Source organism: Phocoena sinus, chromosome 18 (genome assembly GCF_008692025.1).
Source record: "Phocoena sinus isolate mPhoSin1 chromosome 18, mPhoSin1.pri, whole genome shotgun sequence".
Taxonomy (NCBI): Eukaryota; Metazoa; Chordata; class Mammalia; order Artiodactyla; family Phocoenidae; genus Phocoena; species Phocoena sinus.
Genome location: NC_045780.1, coordinates 78,894,917 through 78,909,893, shown reverse-complemented (window position 1 = coordinate 78,909,893; position 14,977 = coordinate 78,894,917). Strand labels below are relative to the sequence as shown.

General features: G+C 53.3%; 1 protein-coding gene across 4 annotated transcripts in view; it reads right to left on the bottom strand.

Annotated features, from left to right (window-relative positions):
• Window positions 1-14,977, bottom strand: part of ATP11A (ATPase phospholipid transporting 11A) — a 115,947-nt gene that overhangs the window by 50,373 nt on the left and 50,597 nt on the right. For all 4 annotated transcript variants that reach the window (XM_032610929.1, XM_032610930.1, XM_032610931.1 and 1 more), the window contains exons 2-5: window positions 10,379-10,501; window positions 5,192-5,281; window positions 4,335-4,415; window positions 971-1,078 (exon numbers count right to left, since the gene is read on the bottom strand). In XM_032610929.1, coding sequence (XP_032466820.1) covers window positions 971-1,078; window positions 4,335-4,415; window positions 5,192-5,281; window positions 10,379-10,501 — 402 coding nt within the window. The remainder of the gene's footprint in view (window positions 1-970; window positions 1,079-4,334; window positions 4,416-5,191; window positions 5,282-10,378; window positions 10,502-14,977) is intronic.

Here is a 14,977-nt window from a genome sequence, read left to right as displayed (position 1 = left end):
CTGACCCGCCGCCCCTCCCAGGGCTTGGGGATGTGCCTGGAAGCAGAGGCTCGGGTTCAAAGACGCGGAGGCCCACCTTTCTGTCCCTGTGCACGAGCGCTGGCGACTCTCTCCCACAGCAGCTTCCCGATGGCCCTGCCAGGACTTCTGGCCAGGAAAGCAGCCCCGGGGAGGACAGAGGGATGGTGGGGCTGCAGGGGAGGGGGAGGGGGGCGGCGGCTAGGGGGAGGACAAGCCCAAGGAGGATCCGGGGGAGGGTGGCCAGGCCCCACCCCCAGGCTCACAGCGAGACATGACTCGGGGACAAACCGTAAAAATCATACTTATCACATGCACACGTGTAAGCGCTTCTAAGCGGCCAGCACAGGCCTGGAAATAATCCACTTAAATAATTTAAATTTGAATTTAAACACAATGATGCATTATTACACCAATAATATATTGAAAGAGAAGAAATTAACATGCAGCTTTCAGGGAGGTTTCTGTCCCCATTTTCATAAATTCCCAACTAGTAGAGCTGATCATACTAATATGGTTTTGCCTTACTGTAAAATAACTTCTCTACAGGTGTTCAGAGCTCTCCCTGTCTTGACTGGTTACTATCAAGTCATACGCTTCAGACAACAGGCCTCGGGGGAGCCTGATGGCCGAGAGGCTGTGCATGGGGGACCGGGCGAGACACGGGGAGGCTTTGGACCTTCCACTCAATTTGCTGTGACCCTAAACCTGCTCTAAAAGTCAAGTCGATTAAAGCTTTAAAAATAAATACATAGAAGTAAGAAGTTAAAGAAAGATAGTGGTAGGAGCTTGCCCGAAGTGAGCAGTACTTGGGGAAGAGGGTGGGCCTGCATCCAATAAATGGAACGATTTCAGATGGAGGTTTGGCCAATGAAAACAGCCCCGTGGCGCTGTTTCCTCGTTGTAACAGGTCTGCGGCCGTCTGGGGTCGGCGGGGGCGGGGAGGACTCACCCTGAGCTTCCGGCTCTGCTTCCGCACCAGCCGGCCGTGCTGGACGAAGTGCACGGGGCACTGGTTCACGGCGCTGTCGGCTTTGTGGCGCAGCCAGTCCTCGTAGCCCTGCGGGGAGAGACGCCGTGAGCCCCTCCTGGACTTGGCAGGCGCGGCCGTGGCCACGGTCAAGTGCGTGTGGACACGAGTGGGGGGAGCTGCGTCCCTGGGCTCCCGCCACCGCCATGCGCGAAGCCACGTCTTCCCTCGCACCCAGCCTCCACCCGGGCAAGTCCTGGCGCGTCCTGCACAGGGACACGCGTCCTGAACTGACCCCTTCCTGCTTGCGTCCCGGCTGCCCCGTGCCGCGGCCTCCGGCCCGCAAGGACAGGACCAACCCGACTCCGCCCCACCCGACACAGCTCCAAAGGCTCCCCGTCGGGACCCGCGCAGGCGGATGGCCACCCTCGGGTCAGCTGGGCTGTGCCTGGGGTCCCTGGGGGCCGAGGGCCGCTCGAGCCCCCTGGGTCTCAGGGGCGCTGAGGAAGGGGTGAGGGCCGCGGGCAGGTGGGCAGGGGAGCATACGGCACCCAGGGGCTGGGGCCCCCCCGAGGAGGGGGCTGAGGAGGAAGCGGGGTGCTGGCAGAGCTGGAGGTTAGCTTGGGGACGGGTGGCCCTGGAAGGTCACAGCTCTGACAAGGGACCTCCTTCGTCCTCTCCTCAGGCCCTTTGGGTCTGCTGGCCTATGTCTGAGGGTCGAGCCAGGATGGACCCGGGCTGCGCAGGGCACCGTGTCCTGGCCAAGGTGGCAGGCAGGTGCTTTCTGTGCCCATGGGCGGGTCTCACCCACCAGGAGCTGCTACCACCGCCCTCACTCTGTAGCCACAGGGCGGGGAGTTCGAGGGCACACACTTAGGGACAGGGACACTTGCTGTATGCGGTCAGGATGCCCTTGGGGCTGGCTCGGTGCTCTTTCAGCTCTGCCTGCATCACTGTCTCAGGGCAGAGCCCTCTAAGATCAGGCCTGGGGTCGCCAGCCCCCCGGTGACTGGTCTGTTCTAAGAGGCTCACACAGTATGTGCTAAGTGCATAGACCAGGCTCCATCTGCGGGTCCCTGTATCACATCCTCAGCTTTGCCAAACTGTTCCCCAAGATGGTCCTGACACGCTCCCATCAGTGTGTGTGGATGCCTGTTTGACCACATCTTAATCCCATCTGCTCTTCAGACATTTAAAAGCCAATTGAATGGGTATAAAGTAAAATCATATCGTTGTTCAAATCTGTATTCCCAGATGACTGGTGAGTGGAAAATAAAACCCAAGCTATCACAAAGGAATCCTTAAATGCTTCTCACGGTTCTGTACTAAATACAGACCAGTCCAGACGTTCACACTGAAGACTGGCTGTGAGAGATACACGCACCGCCCTTACACTCACAAAGGTCACCTTGAGACTCCGTGCTTCATGTTTTCTCAGTCTGGAGTCAATCACTCCGCCATGCGTCACCTCATTCCCACTGTCACCCACTGTCACTTGAACCATGTCTCATGTGACATGTGTGTTCAGTTTCTTAATTTTTTATTTAGAAACTAACACAGGAAGCATGGCTTTGTCAGCGACAATGTGACCAACAAGAATTTAACTAGATGCTTCCTTTCTGTAAATTATTTCAAATGCAAATGTCATCCTGTTCAAAAGTTTGCAGCAGGGACTTACTTCCCTGGTGGTCCAGTGGGTAAGACTCTGCGCTCCCAATGCAGGGGGCTAGGGTTCCGTCCCTAGTCGGGGAACTAGATCCCGCATGCATGCCGCAACTAAGAGTTTGCATGCCGCAACTAAAAGATCCCGCATGCCGCAACTAAGACCCAGCGCAGCCAAAACAAAGGAATAAGTAAATAAATAAATCACTAAAAAAAAAGTCTGCGGCAGATAAGGGACTTGTATGTACAACACACAAAGAATTTTCACGACTCATGGATAAAAAGACAACCCAATTTAAAAACAGGCCAATGACTTGAAGCTATTTCTCTAAAGAAGATTTACAAAAGGCCAATCAGCTCATGCAAAGATGCTCAGCATCATTAGTTACCAAGGAAACGTAAAATCAAAGCCACAGTGGGATACCACCCCACACCCGCTAGGGTAAGTGTAATAAAAAAGATGGACAACAAGCCTTAGCAGGAATGTGGAGAAACTGAAACCTCACACACGGCTGGTTGGAATGTAAAATGGGGCAGTCACTTTGGAAAATACTTTGGCAGTTCTTTACAACATTAGCGCAACTCGATTCCTTTGTATGTACCCAGGAGAAATGAAAACCTACGTCCACACAAAGCTTATACGTGAATGTTCATAACGGTGTTCTCCTCCGTAATAGACAAAAAGTAGAAGCATCCCGGGAATGCCCTGGCGGCGATCCAGTGGTTAGGACTGCGCTTTCTCTGGGTTTGACCCCTGGTCGGGGAACTAAGATTCCACAAGCCACGCCGTGTGGCAAGAAGTAAGTAAATAAATAAATAAAGCCACACACACACACAAAAAAGTAGAAGCACCCCAAATGTCCATCAGTGGATGATGGATAAACAAAATGTGGTCTGTCTATCCACATGATGGAGTATTATTCATCTGTGAATGAAGCACTGACACATGCTACAACGTAGATAAACCCTGAAAACATGCTCGGTGAAATAAGCCAGACACAAAAGACCACTACTGTATGGTTCTGTTAATAGGAAATGTCCCCAGTAGGCAAATTATAGCAACAGAAAGTAGACTGGTGGCCGCCAGGAGCTGCGGAGGGGGACGGCGAGTGACGCTCACGGGTACGGGGGTTTCTTTCAAGATGTCGGGAATTTTCTGGAACTAAACAGAAGTGATGGTTGAGCATTAAACTGGCTGAGTGGATGGTGGGACTAACGGACGACCTGTCCTTCCTGTTAGTCACTGGCTTTATCTATCAGGATTGCAAAGAACAGCACGATCCACACGGAGCGAGTCAGGGGTTGCCGGGCTGTTCTACTTATGGAGTCACATCCCAGACCCTCTGCACGAGCAGGTCCTCGGGGTCCGGGCAGCCAGGGACACAGCGGGCGAGGCAACTCAGGTGCTGTGTCTCCGGGTGATTCCACGCGAGAACGACCGTGTCCTCTTCAAACTCTCGGGGCAACAAACTAGCGCTACATTACACAATCTCTCTTCTTTTAACTCAAGCATCTCTTAACTCAAGACTCTACCTAAACCAGTCACAAAAGTGAATTTCTAGAAGTCAGCTAAGTTTCCTACAAACCAGCTGAAACAAAGCGGGGAACTCTGCTTTGGATGAAAGGCGATGTCCTGTAGCAGAGATTCTGTAGGACCTTCGTCCTTTCTGCCTGTAAGGCTCACCTGCTTGATGGCTGTGACAGTGATGACAAAGAACAGCGGCAGGCCGCTCGTCACTGGACTCGTGGGCGTATCGATAATCAGCTGCAATGAGAAGAGAACCGTTGAGTCATTTTCAGAAACACGTCTTAGGGGCTCTGGACGGACTGGCTGGCCCTGTAACACCTGCCGACGTTTGCTGTGACTCATTTTAACTCGCTTTACTATTACCCCACTTCATCCCACCACTGGAGATAAATTAGATATGAATTTTTACTATAAAACTGAGGGCAGTTCTCCTTAATCACGGGATGTGCTTAGGAAGCCACGTCAGCAGTGGCAAAGACACCAGCTGACTCCAGTGCACGTTTTATTTCCATTCACCCCTCTGCTTCTGGTGCCACACTTTAATTACATTATTTGCATAAATGACTGTCGGGGAAATTTTAAAAGTCCTTCAACGGTATTCTGTATGATTGAGACAAGTTAGGTTGCTGTTCTTAAAGCACATCTGACCTGTTCCCTAATCCATACCTGACTGTGGTTTTCACTCTCTTTTTTTTTAACTCTCTTTCTCTTAATGTTTTTCTTTAGGAGAATCCCCCCTAAAGACTAGGAAGATACTGCTCTCCCGTCAGTACTGGAGAACGAGGATGGAAAGTGGCCAGGACCAGTTCACATGCACAGCGCTCAGGCCTATGTTTTAGTGAACGGGTCTCTCTGACCCAACGTGCTAGTCCTTGAAGAAAACAAGGGATGTATCTGCGGATAAAGGGGCATTAAGTCCTTGCTCCTTCTGAGGAGCAAACCAATCACCTGAGAATGAATGCCACTTATTTATATTTACATTTGAGGTGACGGAAAAAGATGACCAGACTTACCTGTACCAGAAATATGATAAGAAAATAAAAGTTGGCTATTCTTCTGAATTGTTCAAATAAGTTCTTGGGTATGAAGTTCCAGAATGTGTACTGCATGAAAGGAAAACAGAAAGGAGTCATTCCGATCACATTTTACGTTGTGTGGCATCACTCTACCACACGATAAGCTGTCCTGAATTTCCAAGTACAAAATGTCTAGCTTTAGATACAAAATTGAGAGTGTTTGTAGACATGTTATCAACTTGTTGACTGTAAAAACAACCGCTAACACAGAACATGTGCTCCAAGAGCAGCATATGTCAACTACCTAATTCCAACAATTCAAGGTAAGGCAAAGTAGCTTAAGAATAGTTTTACTATTAAAATGTCTCTCGTAAAATGTAAACCTCTGATTGTTAACTCAAAACACACATGGTTAGCATTCTCCTTTGACTGTAATTTTTGGTAAGCTCTCGGTTTTGTTACAGCGTGGCTGCGAGGGGACAGAACGTGAAACAGAAGTCACCATTTTCAGGTGGTCTTAACCCAGCTAGGCTACGGTTCCTGCACTGAGGAGGTGTCCTGGGCCAGCCCCTCCCCCTTACCCAGGGGGCTGGAGAGGGACACAGGGAGGGTAGTCAGGCCACTTACTCGCCAAATGTCTCGTTTCTGCCTCAGAAGGAGACCTTCCCTAACCTTTGTGTTGAAAACAACAATGTCCCGTATGTCATTAACCTACAGTAAACACTGAGCTTGGACACTGTTTTTAAAATTCCATTTGACAGTTTTGCCTTTTAACGAAGATCGCCCCCTGAAGGGGGAGAGCCTGCTCTGCACGGCATCTCTCTCATCTGGACCGTAAGCACCTTGGTTATCTCTCTGCATCTAGACCCACAGGCACCTTTAAAGCCACTTAATTTAAAGCCACTTAAATGATGACTTCATTCCTATCAGGTGCAGGAGGCCCACACTGCAGCTCAGACATTATGTTTTGTGATCTCCATATTTTACAGAATAAACGACTGCCATAAGTTGTTACTGCTGGTCATTAGTAATACGGTCAAAATCCCTGGTGATGCATGGTAAGAAGAGTGAAAACCCAAAGAGATAGTTGAAACATTCATGACTGCACTGATATATCAGTACTGCCTGGGTAAAATAAAATAAAACGAGCATTTTATGTCACAGGTAAGGGCTGGCAACTGGATGATGGTGTGCCAATTGTACATTTTTAAAATATTCCATTACCACATCTTAAAAATATTTATTTATTTACTTATTTATGTGGTTGCACCAGGTCTTAGTTGTGGCAAGCGGGCTCCTTACTTGCGGCTTGCCTGGCTCCTTAGTTGTGGCGTGCGAATATTTAGTTGCGCCGTGCGAATCTTTAGCTGTGACGTGCGTGTGGGATCTAGTTCCCTGACCAGGGATCAAACCCAGGCCCCCTGCATTGGGAGCATGGAGTCTTATCCACTGTGCCACCAGGGAAGTCCTCCAATTGCACATTTTTGATCTCTGCTAAATTCTAAAGATCTAAATATTTGCTTAGACGCTTGGGCCACAATATAATGTAACACTTTGTATTACAATGTACAATGCAACACTCTGACCTACATCTGTCAAGTCCCAGGATCAGCAGAATAGAACTTAATACTGGAATCCTTGATATTGAGCCACAAGCATGGAACAAAGGGGGTTTTTTTTTTGCTCTGAGGGAGCTAAGGAGTCTGAGGTCGGCAGAGCATCTCTTTCCCACCAGACAACTTGAGGAGTATTGAAGCCACAGGACAATTACTAGCCTTGTGTTTCTTTCACGCCATGAAAGACTTCACACCCAAAGTGTGCATCTGCCCTGGGGGTCGTGTGTCGTCAGCGCTGAGCTGGATTTGGCCACTCTCTTCCTTCCGTGAGAGTCACCTGTGTCCTGTACTCACTGGGAGGGCGGCTCAGACGCAGAGAAGCCGTCCCGCCTGGTCGACCTTTAGTCACATGGAGACGGGGAGACAAGGACAGCCTGGCGCCACCCTGCTTCGCCAGCCCCGGAGAGTGAAACCAGAGCGCCTGGAAACCGCTGAGGCTGCGGCTACTGTGTGCCTGGAGGGGGAATCCCGCACAGGTGCGCACGGGGCGCCCTAAAAACACACCGGGCACGGTCACTGATCTCCAGGGAAGGCGACCCGGAAGGTCACAAGTAGTTCAGCTTTCTGTACAGGGTGGAGGGACAGCACAGCCTGAGCTGAACATTTAATTCCACAGCACGCTGAGGGCAGAGATGGGAGCCACACGCGTCTTGTGCCCAAAGGTACAATTTTGTAACCTGATGAAGCCCCACTGTCCCTGAGTCCAGGATCTGGTGCTAGAGCAGGCCTTGGGTTGGGGGCTCGGCGTGAGGTCAGAAGCCAAGGAGTTGTGCTGGGGTCATTTCTACCAGGCTCTGCCCCCAAAGGAAACAGAACTCACTGATCACCAATAACAGCACTTCTTCAGATCAGGCCAGATGAGCATTTTCACCCCTCGTGTAACTTTTCACATGCTAAGTGCTTTCACGACCTTGGATTTAATAAAATCAAACTTACGACTTTGCTGCTGGTAGTCGTATTACTGCTCCTTAAGTCATAAGTCACATAACTTATTACTAAGGTGCGTCTGCACACTTACGAAATCTTTGTTGACCATCTTTTCTGTGAAGGTAGAAACGAATGTTCTCTTCCCAAGAAAACATATATACATCACCAGAAACATATTCTCTGAACCTGCCTGTAAACCTACGCTTTACAAATTAAGTTGTATTTTCCACATCCTGAGCTGTTTTTAAATGAAAATGATCATGTGTCCAGATGTCCACGTCATCTGGTCTAAATCCACGGCCTGTCCACCCTGCTACTGACTTGGATTCTAGGTCCTCGTCTGAGGATCTCCTCTGTCCTGAGATCAATTAGCAACCGAGGTTACATTGTCTGTAATTGTTCTTGAAATTATACACCATCATCTACCCGGAACTGACTTTAAGCCACTGATACTGCAAGTGCCCTCTCTCCTCAGAGCTGAGACTTGTTGCCTTTTCACCAAAACCCACGCCTCCTGTGTGACAGCCTGATCTGGCTCCTGGGGCAGATGCTGACTTAATTCTGTCAGGGCGTGGGGTGAAGGAACTTTCCCGAAAATAAACAGTTTTGAAAAGGCGCCCAGGACCTGCACGTGTATCTAAACCCATCCTTACAGCGCCCTCGCCCCGGAGGTGGGTTTCCTCTGTCAGAACCCAAGGAGCCTCGGGGCACATAGGAAGAAGCCACCGCAGGCAGGGCAGCACCTTGCAGACCCCGGGGCCGAGCAGACCCCGGGAGGTCACACGGGGCCCCTTGACGTCTTGCTGGCCACCGGCTGTGGGAATATTAGAAGGGAAAACCTGAAAATGATAAATTGGCTCGAAACTTGAATCATAGCAAGGGGTCATAAATGGGATTTAGGAATCGCTGCTCTCGATTATCTCCCCCAGAGCATAGACGGGGCTTCATAACAAACGCAGTGCCCTGCAGCCTCCGGCTCTAGTCCACCGGATGCGTCAAGAAGGGCTTTGCTGCTCCGATCTCTGAGTTTCTGAAGTTTCCTTTGAGCAGCTGCACAGAACCTTCCAGGTCCCTGGGAGGAACCGGGGCTGGGACAGCAGGGCCCAAGCTTCGTCCCTGGGGGAGAAGCCAGCTGTGCGGGATGTGACTCAGTAGCCGAGGTGGCTTTGTCAAACGTCCTGCCCAGACTAGACGCGGGGCAGCGTGGGGCCTCGATGCCTAGTCGAGTGGGGACTCGAAGTTGTCCCTGCAAGTTCACACGTGCACAATATCTGAGTGTTTTCAGTGCACTTCCCCATTCCTTGATGCGTCTACACTGCATACGAGCAGATTTCTAAGAAATAGTTTGAGATTTTGTTCCTTTGGGGGCACTAGTGGTTGACAGGGTGCATCTTCAGTGAGCTCTATTCGAGACTGTCTAACTTATAAATGTCACTACTGGAAAGACCTATTTCTGGATATGAGGTCCTCCTGTTTATTTCTCCTTTCATTGGTCATGTCTGGGCAACCACGGACTACATTTGTTTGGCTGTGATTTTGTTTATGAGCAACTGACTTACCCATGCTGTATTTCTGGAGATTAAAGTTATTATTTTACATTGCAGTTTTAAAATAAAATAATTCCGTTAAGAAAACTGCCTTACACAAATGAACCTATCTATGAAACAGAAACAGGTTCACAGATACAGAGAACAGACTTGTGGTTGCCAAGGGGAAGGGGGATGGGGGAGGGATGGAGTGGGAGTTTGGGGTTAGTAGATGCAAACTATTACATATAGAATGGATGAACAACAAGGTCCTAGTGTAGAGCACAGAGAACTATATTCAATACCCCGGGATAAACCATAATGGAAAAGAATGTATATACATGTGTAACTGAGCCACTTTGCTGTACAGCAGAAATTAACACAACATTGCAAATCAACTGTACTTCTACTAAAAAAAAAAAATTTTTTTTAAACTGCTTTAGAAAACCTCGGTTGTCAAGTATTTGTAACAAGCACGGGACACTCTTGATAACTCATGACAGAATTAAGCGGGTCCACCGCAGGTATCTGGACACGCAGCACACTGACGTGTGAATTACGTAGGTCTGGGACGTGGGTCTGGGTGTCCAGGACACCAGGCATGTGGAAAGTTCTCCGTAGCCTGCAAAGCCACTGTTTACTGTTTTCCAGAGTCAGCGACCCCATTCTCAAGACCCAGCTACCGGTTAATCTGAGGTGTGAAGACGGTCCTGCAACCCCACCTCCAGGCCAAGAGACGGTCAAAGCCCCTGTAAACGGTGACACGCGCGTCCTCCTCTTTGCGTCACCGCTCCTAACTGATGGCCTCTGACACGCGTCCAGCGTGCACGTTCGCAAGCTGGTGGCACCGGGGCACCTGCATCGTCCCTGTTTTGCAGGAGGAGACCCTGCCTGGGGCGGCTCGATCGTGGCACGCGGCCAGACAGCTAATGCGTGGTGCCGGCAGGATCTGAACGTCCTAGACTTCAAATCTGATCCTTAAACGTGACACAGGTAAGAGGGACGTGAAGAGAACGTGCTGTGACGTCAAGTCTTAACAGTGTTCGGGGGCAACCGGAGGGGTGCTGAGCCCACACGCCGCGGGCCGTGCGGCGAGCTCACAGGCTGATGCTTACCTTGGAGGAGACGATTCTGTTGTCCGGGCACCTGTGCGGGATGTAGGCCTCAGCGCCCGGCGGGGGCTCGCGGTGGCCCACGTACACGGTCCGGCTGTCCACACAGTCTTCCTCCCCAGCACACTGCGGGGGGAAGAGCGGTCAGAGCGGGCCTTGGGGCGGGGGGGTGCAGGGTCTTCCCGGGGTTTGGCTTGGATGCAGGTCTGTGCTGGGCCCTGGGGAGGGCTGGGCGCCCCTGCAAGGTCGGGCCCCCCACCCCTGCCCACCCATTGGACCCTCACGGGTAAGTGCTCAAACCTCCGCCCAGCTCTTCAGAGGAGCAGTCTGAGCGGCCACCAGCACCCCCAGCAGGAGTCGAGGGGGGCCTTCAAGGCTGGTGGGCAGTGGAAATGCCACAGGGCGGGTCCATTCAAAACCAGAAAGTGACAGCAAAACCCTAAGCCTTCAGAAAAAAAGACGACAATCCCAGAACTTTGGGGAAAGGTCTTTAACGAAAGAAGAAAGTAAAGCTATGAGTTCAGAGCAGAAGGACGGTTCACGCACTGCAGCAGCTCACCCACAAGCCTCCCGGGGGACCGAGGAGACCTGGGTCTCGCTCATCTTCGCGTTAGTCACAGTGCTGTGCGCCAGACGCTAAGGAGACGCCTCCGACCCGAAGAGCCTTCCAGTGACACTCAAGCAACCGTATGCAGTCAGCACTGCAGCGCCTGAGACACGACGGCTGCTCGTGAGAGACTAAGATGAAGCCTCGCATAGCGGCCCCAGCACGGGGCCCCGGACCTCCCCCCACGGACAGGCAGCCCCAGCACGGGGTCCCAGACCTCCCCCCACGGACAGGCAGCCCCAGCACGGGGCCCCGGACCTCCCGCCACAGACAGGCAGCCCCAGCACGGGGTCCCGGACCTCCCCCCACGGACAGGCAGCCCCAGCACGGGGCCCCGGACCTCCCGCCACAGACAGGCAGCCCCAGCACGGGGTCCCGGACCTCCCCCCACGGACAGGCAGCCCCAGCACGGGGCCCCGGACCTCCCGCCACGGACAGGCAGCCCCAGCACGGGGCCCCGGACCTCCCGCCACGGACAGGCAGCCCCAGCACGGGGCCCCGGACCTCCCCCCACGGACAGTCAGCCCCAGCACGGGGTCCCAGCCCCTTGCTCAGCGTTGTCAAGAACAGAGGCAACGAAAGGAAACACACGGCTGTGCTCCGGGGGCCCAGCCCGTCCCATCCAGCACCGTGTCCAGCCTTTGTGGCTTCAGGGAACCTTCACTTTTTTTTTTTTTTTGCGGTACGCGGGCCTCTCACCGCTGTGGCCCCTCCCGCCGCGGAGCACAGGCTCCGGACGCGCAGGCTCAGCGGCCATGGCTCACGGGCCCAGCCGCTCCGCGGCATGTGGGATCCTCCCGGACCGGGGCACGAACCTGCGTCCCCTGCATCGGCAGGCGGACTCTCAACCGCTGTGCCACCAACTTTAACACAAACATGAAAATCCTGGAAACCTTCCGCCTAAACTCTGAAGACAGTGGCTCCGCGGCGGCCGGGCAGGGGCACAGGAGCCCCGTCCCCAGGGAGGCACGGCACAAGGAGGCTCATTAGGGCCAGCTCATACCCTGGGCACAGGCCGGCTTCACCGTAATCATTCAACACCTCAAACACCGCTTGCCCGCTCGGCGCTGTTCTAACTGTACAGGTCGGGGTACAACACCTGCCTGTGGGACGAGGTCAGAAAACAAACCCAACACGACATATTCCGAGGGACTCGCCACGTCATCGCGACGCCAGCTCCTTTGGGGATGAACCTCGTCCTACTCAGCCCTGCGTGACAGCGCAGGGCCGGGGCTCCATCCCTGCAGCCGCGCGGGGTGTCGGGTCCCCTGCGGACGACGGCAGCAAGAAGCGGCCAGGCAAACCCTGCCCCAGAGCCGGTCCTCCGCCCGGACGTGCGAGAGGAAAATGAGTCCCACCTTCCCCAGAGGCACCATCAACTCTCCTCGCAAGTCTCGGGGCTTCACGGGTGTTTACCTCCTGCTGCTGAGCCAGATGGCAGGTAACGTGTCCAAATTACAAAGGCAGAGCTGTTTCGGCTACTTAGTTGTAAATCTACAAACTGTCAGCAGAAATAAACCCACTCTCCATCTCTCCACCAGCATGTCCTAAACCAGGCAGGGACCTCAGCAGACTTTCTGCCCTGTTCCATCCGACACACACACAGGCGAGAAGAGACCACCGTCAGGGCACAGAGGCTGAACCTCCGATGGAAAGAGGCCCTGAACCTGTGAGGCCAGCTTTCCTCCAGCTTCAGGAAGGCCCGGGGGGCGCAGGAGACACTTCACTAAGAGCTGTGGGGCAGGGAGGGGCCGTTGTTCCTGTTCTGCCCGAGCCTCTCCTCAGGGGCGGGGGAGGAGCTGAGTCAGGACAGGAGAGGGGTGACCTGGGGAGGGTGAACCTCCTAAACATCTTGCACCCCTTCGCTCCACACCGGCCCCCTCGACTCTGAAACCTACACTCCCTGCTGTGACGCCTTGGGCTGCCACTTCCAGGCCCCACTGGAGCAGGGACAGGGCTTTAGAGCCTGCATGTGCCCCTAAGGCGACACGGCTCAGCCCCCAACACGTGTCACCTATGGAAGGTGACTTTGCAGGTACACCTAAGGTCCCGGCTACACCTTAGGCCCCGGGGTACACCTGAGGTCCCGGGTACACCCTAAGGCTCCGGGTACACCTAAGGCTCCGGGTACACCTAAGGCTCCGGGTACACCTGAGGCCCCCGGTACACCTATGGCTCCGGGTACATCGAAGGTCATGGGTACACCTTAGACTGCAGGTACACCTAAGGCCCTGGGTACACCCTAGGCCCCGGGTACACCTAAGTCTCCACGTACACCTGAGGTCGCAGGTACACCTGCGGTTGGCAGCTGCACCCCAGGGCTCTGTGGACATGAAAGGGAAAGTTCCCCACGTCGGCCTGAGTGGGGAGGAGCACCCGCAGGTTATAACGCAGAAGAAGGATGAGGTAACCCAAAGTGCCGCCCGCCCCCCCTGGGCCCTCCCTGGGTCCCATGTCGACCACAGACGAAGCATCCAGCTTACCAGGAGCTGGAAGGGCACCACTGCTTGTCTGCTCAGAGGGCACACAGCCAGCAGGCCCCATGGGGCTTCCGAGACAGACTTGGGGTGCAGAAGGGCACTCCACGAAGGGCTCAACCGAGGGGCAGCAGGAAGGGTTTCCTTGGTTGCGGACTAAGCAGTGTGTGCGTGAACAAGGGCCGCAGGCACGACGTCCTGGGAAACTGCTAGAGCCCAGCGGCCCGATCCTGGGGGTGGCGGGCAGGAGGCAGCTCCCCTGCATCAGAACCCCGGGCGGCCACAAGAAACTGTGCCGGACACCCTCCCGGGGGTGGCAGGAAGGTGGGTGAGACCCGGCCCCACAGATTTCCTCGTTCCTGGGGAATCACAAGACGTTCCACCAAAACGCAGGTGAACTAGACGTCAAGGCTTTGCCTGCGTGGCCCCTGAGGATGCGTGAAAGGTCCCCAGGGTTGCCCTAGAAAATACTCGCAAATCATATCTAATGAGGGATCGGTATCTGGGATAGACACAGGCCATCGCAACCAATAATGAAAAGACAAATAAGGAGATTTGACTAGACTTTCTCCAAAGATTTACAACGGCCAACATCACATGGAAAGACGCTCAAAATCAACGGCCCTCAAGGAAATGCAAATCAAACCCTGCACAGGCGGAAGGGGCCAGACTCAAAGGAGCAAACACTGGATGATGTTTGTGTGAAACGTCCTGTACAGCCAAATCCATGGAGACGGAAAGCGTGGTGGTGGCTGCCAGGGGCTGGGGGAGCCGTTGCCTGGGTACTGGGTTTCTTCGGGGCGATGAAAATATTTTAAAATTAGATTATGATGGGGACTTCCCTGGCGTCCAGTGGTTAAGACTCCGCACTCCCAATACGGGGGGCACGGGTTCAATCCCTGGTCGGGGAACTAAGATCCTGCCTGCCGCACGGTGTGGCCATCGATCAATCAATCAATCAAATTAGATTGTGGCGATGTTCCATAACTTGGTTCAGTACTAAATTCCACTGAACTGGACTCCTTGAACGGGTGGGTTTTAGGATCCATGAATTTTGCCTCAGTAAAGCTGTCGGTTAGGTCTCGCCACGAATTCCTGGGTCCCGATCATTGCCCGTCACTTGCTTCTGCGTCCGTGCTGAGACCCCACCCTGCGTCAGTGCAGCGAACCTCACGTCTCTGAAGCTGAGACGGGCCCTTCCTTCCCAGACAAATCCACCCCCTCCTCTTACCACAGTGAAGCTTGGGTTTTACCAGAATGAGGGATCCTCTCCGTTTTAGGGAAAACGAATAACATCTTTAAGGTTTGGTTTTTAATAGATAGCATTTCCTGACGGATAAAACTGAGCTGGATGCGTTTCCAAAGGAGAACGCCCAACAGCCGAGGAACTGGAAAAGAAGAGATTACATCTGGGGTAAAATGGGATGAACACAGCAAGCAGTGCACCCTCGCTCTCTGGGCCTGAGCCAAGGAAACAGCCCACTTGTAGGGGCCTCGCGGGGCCATCAGGTATGTCAG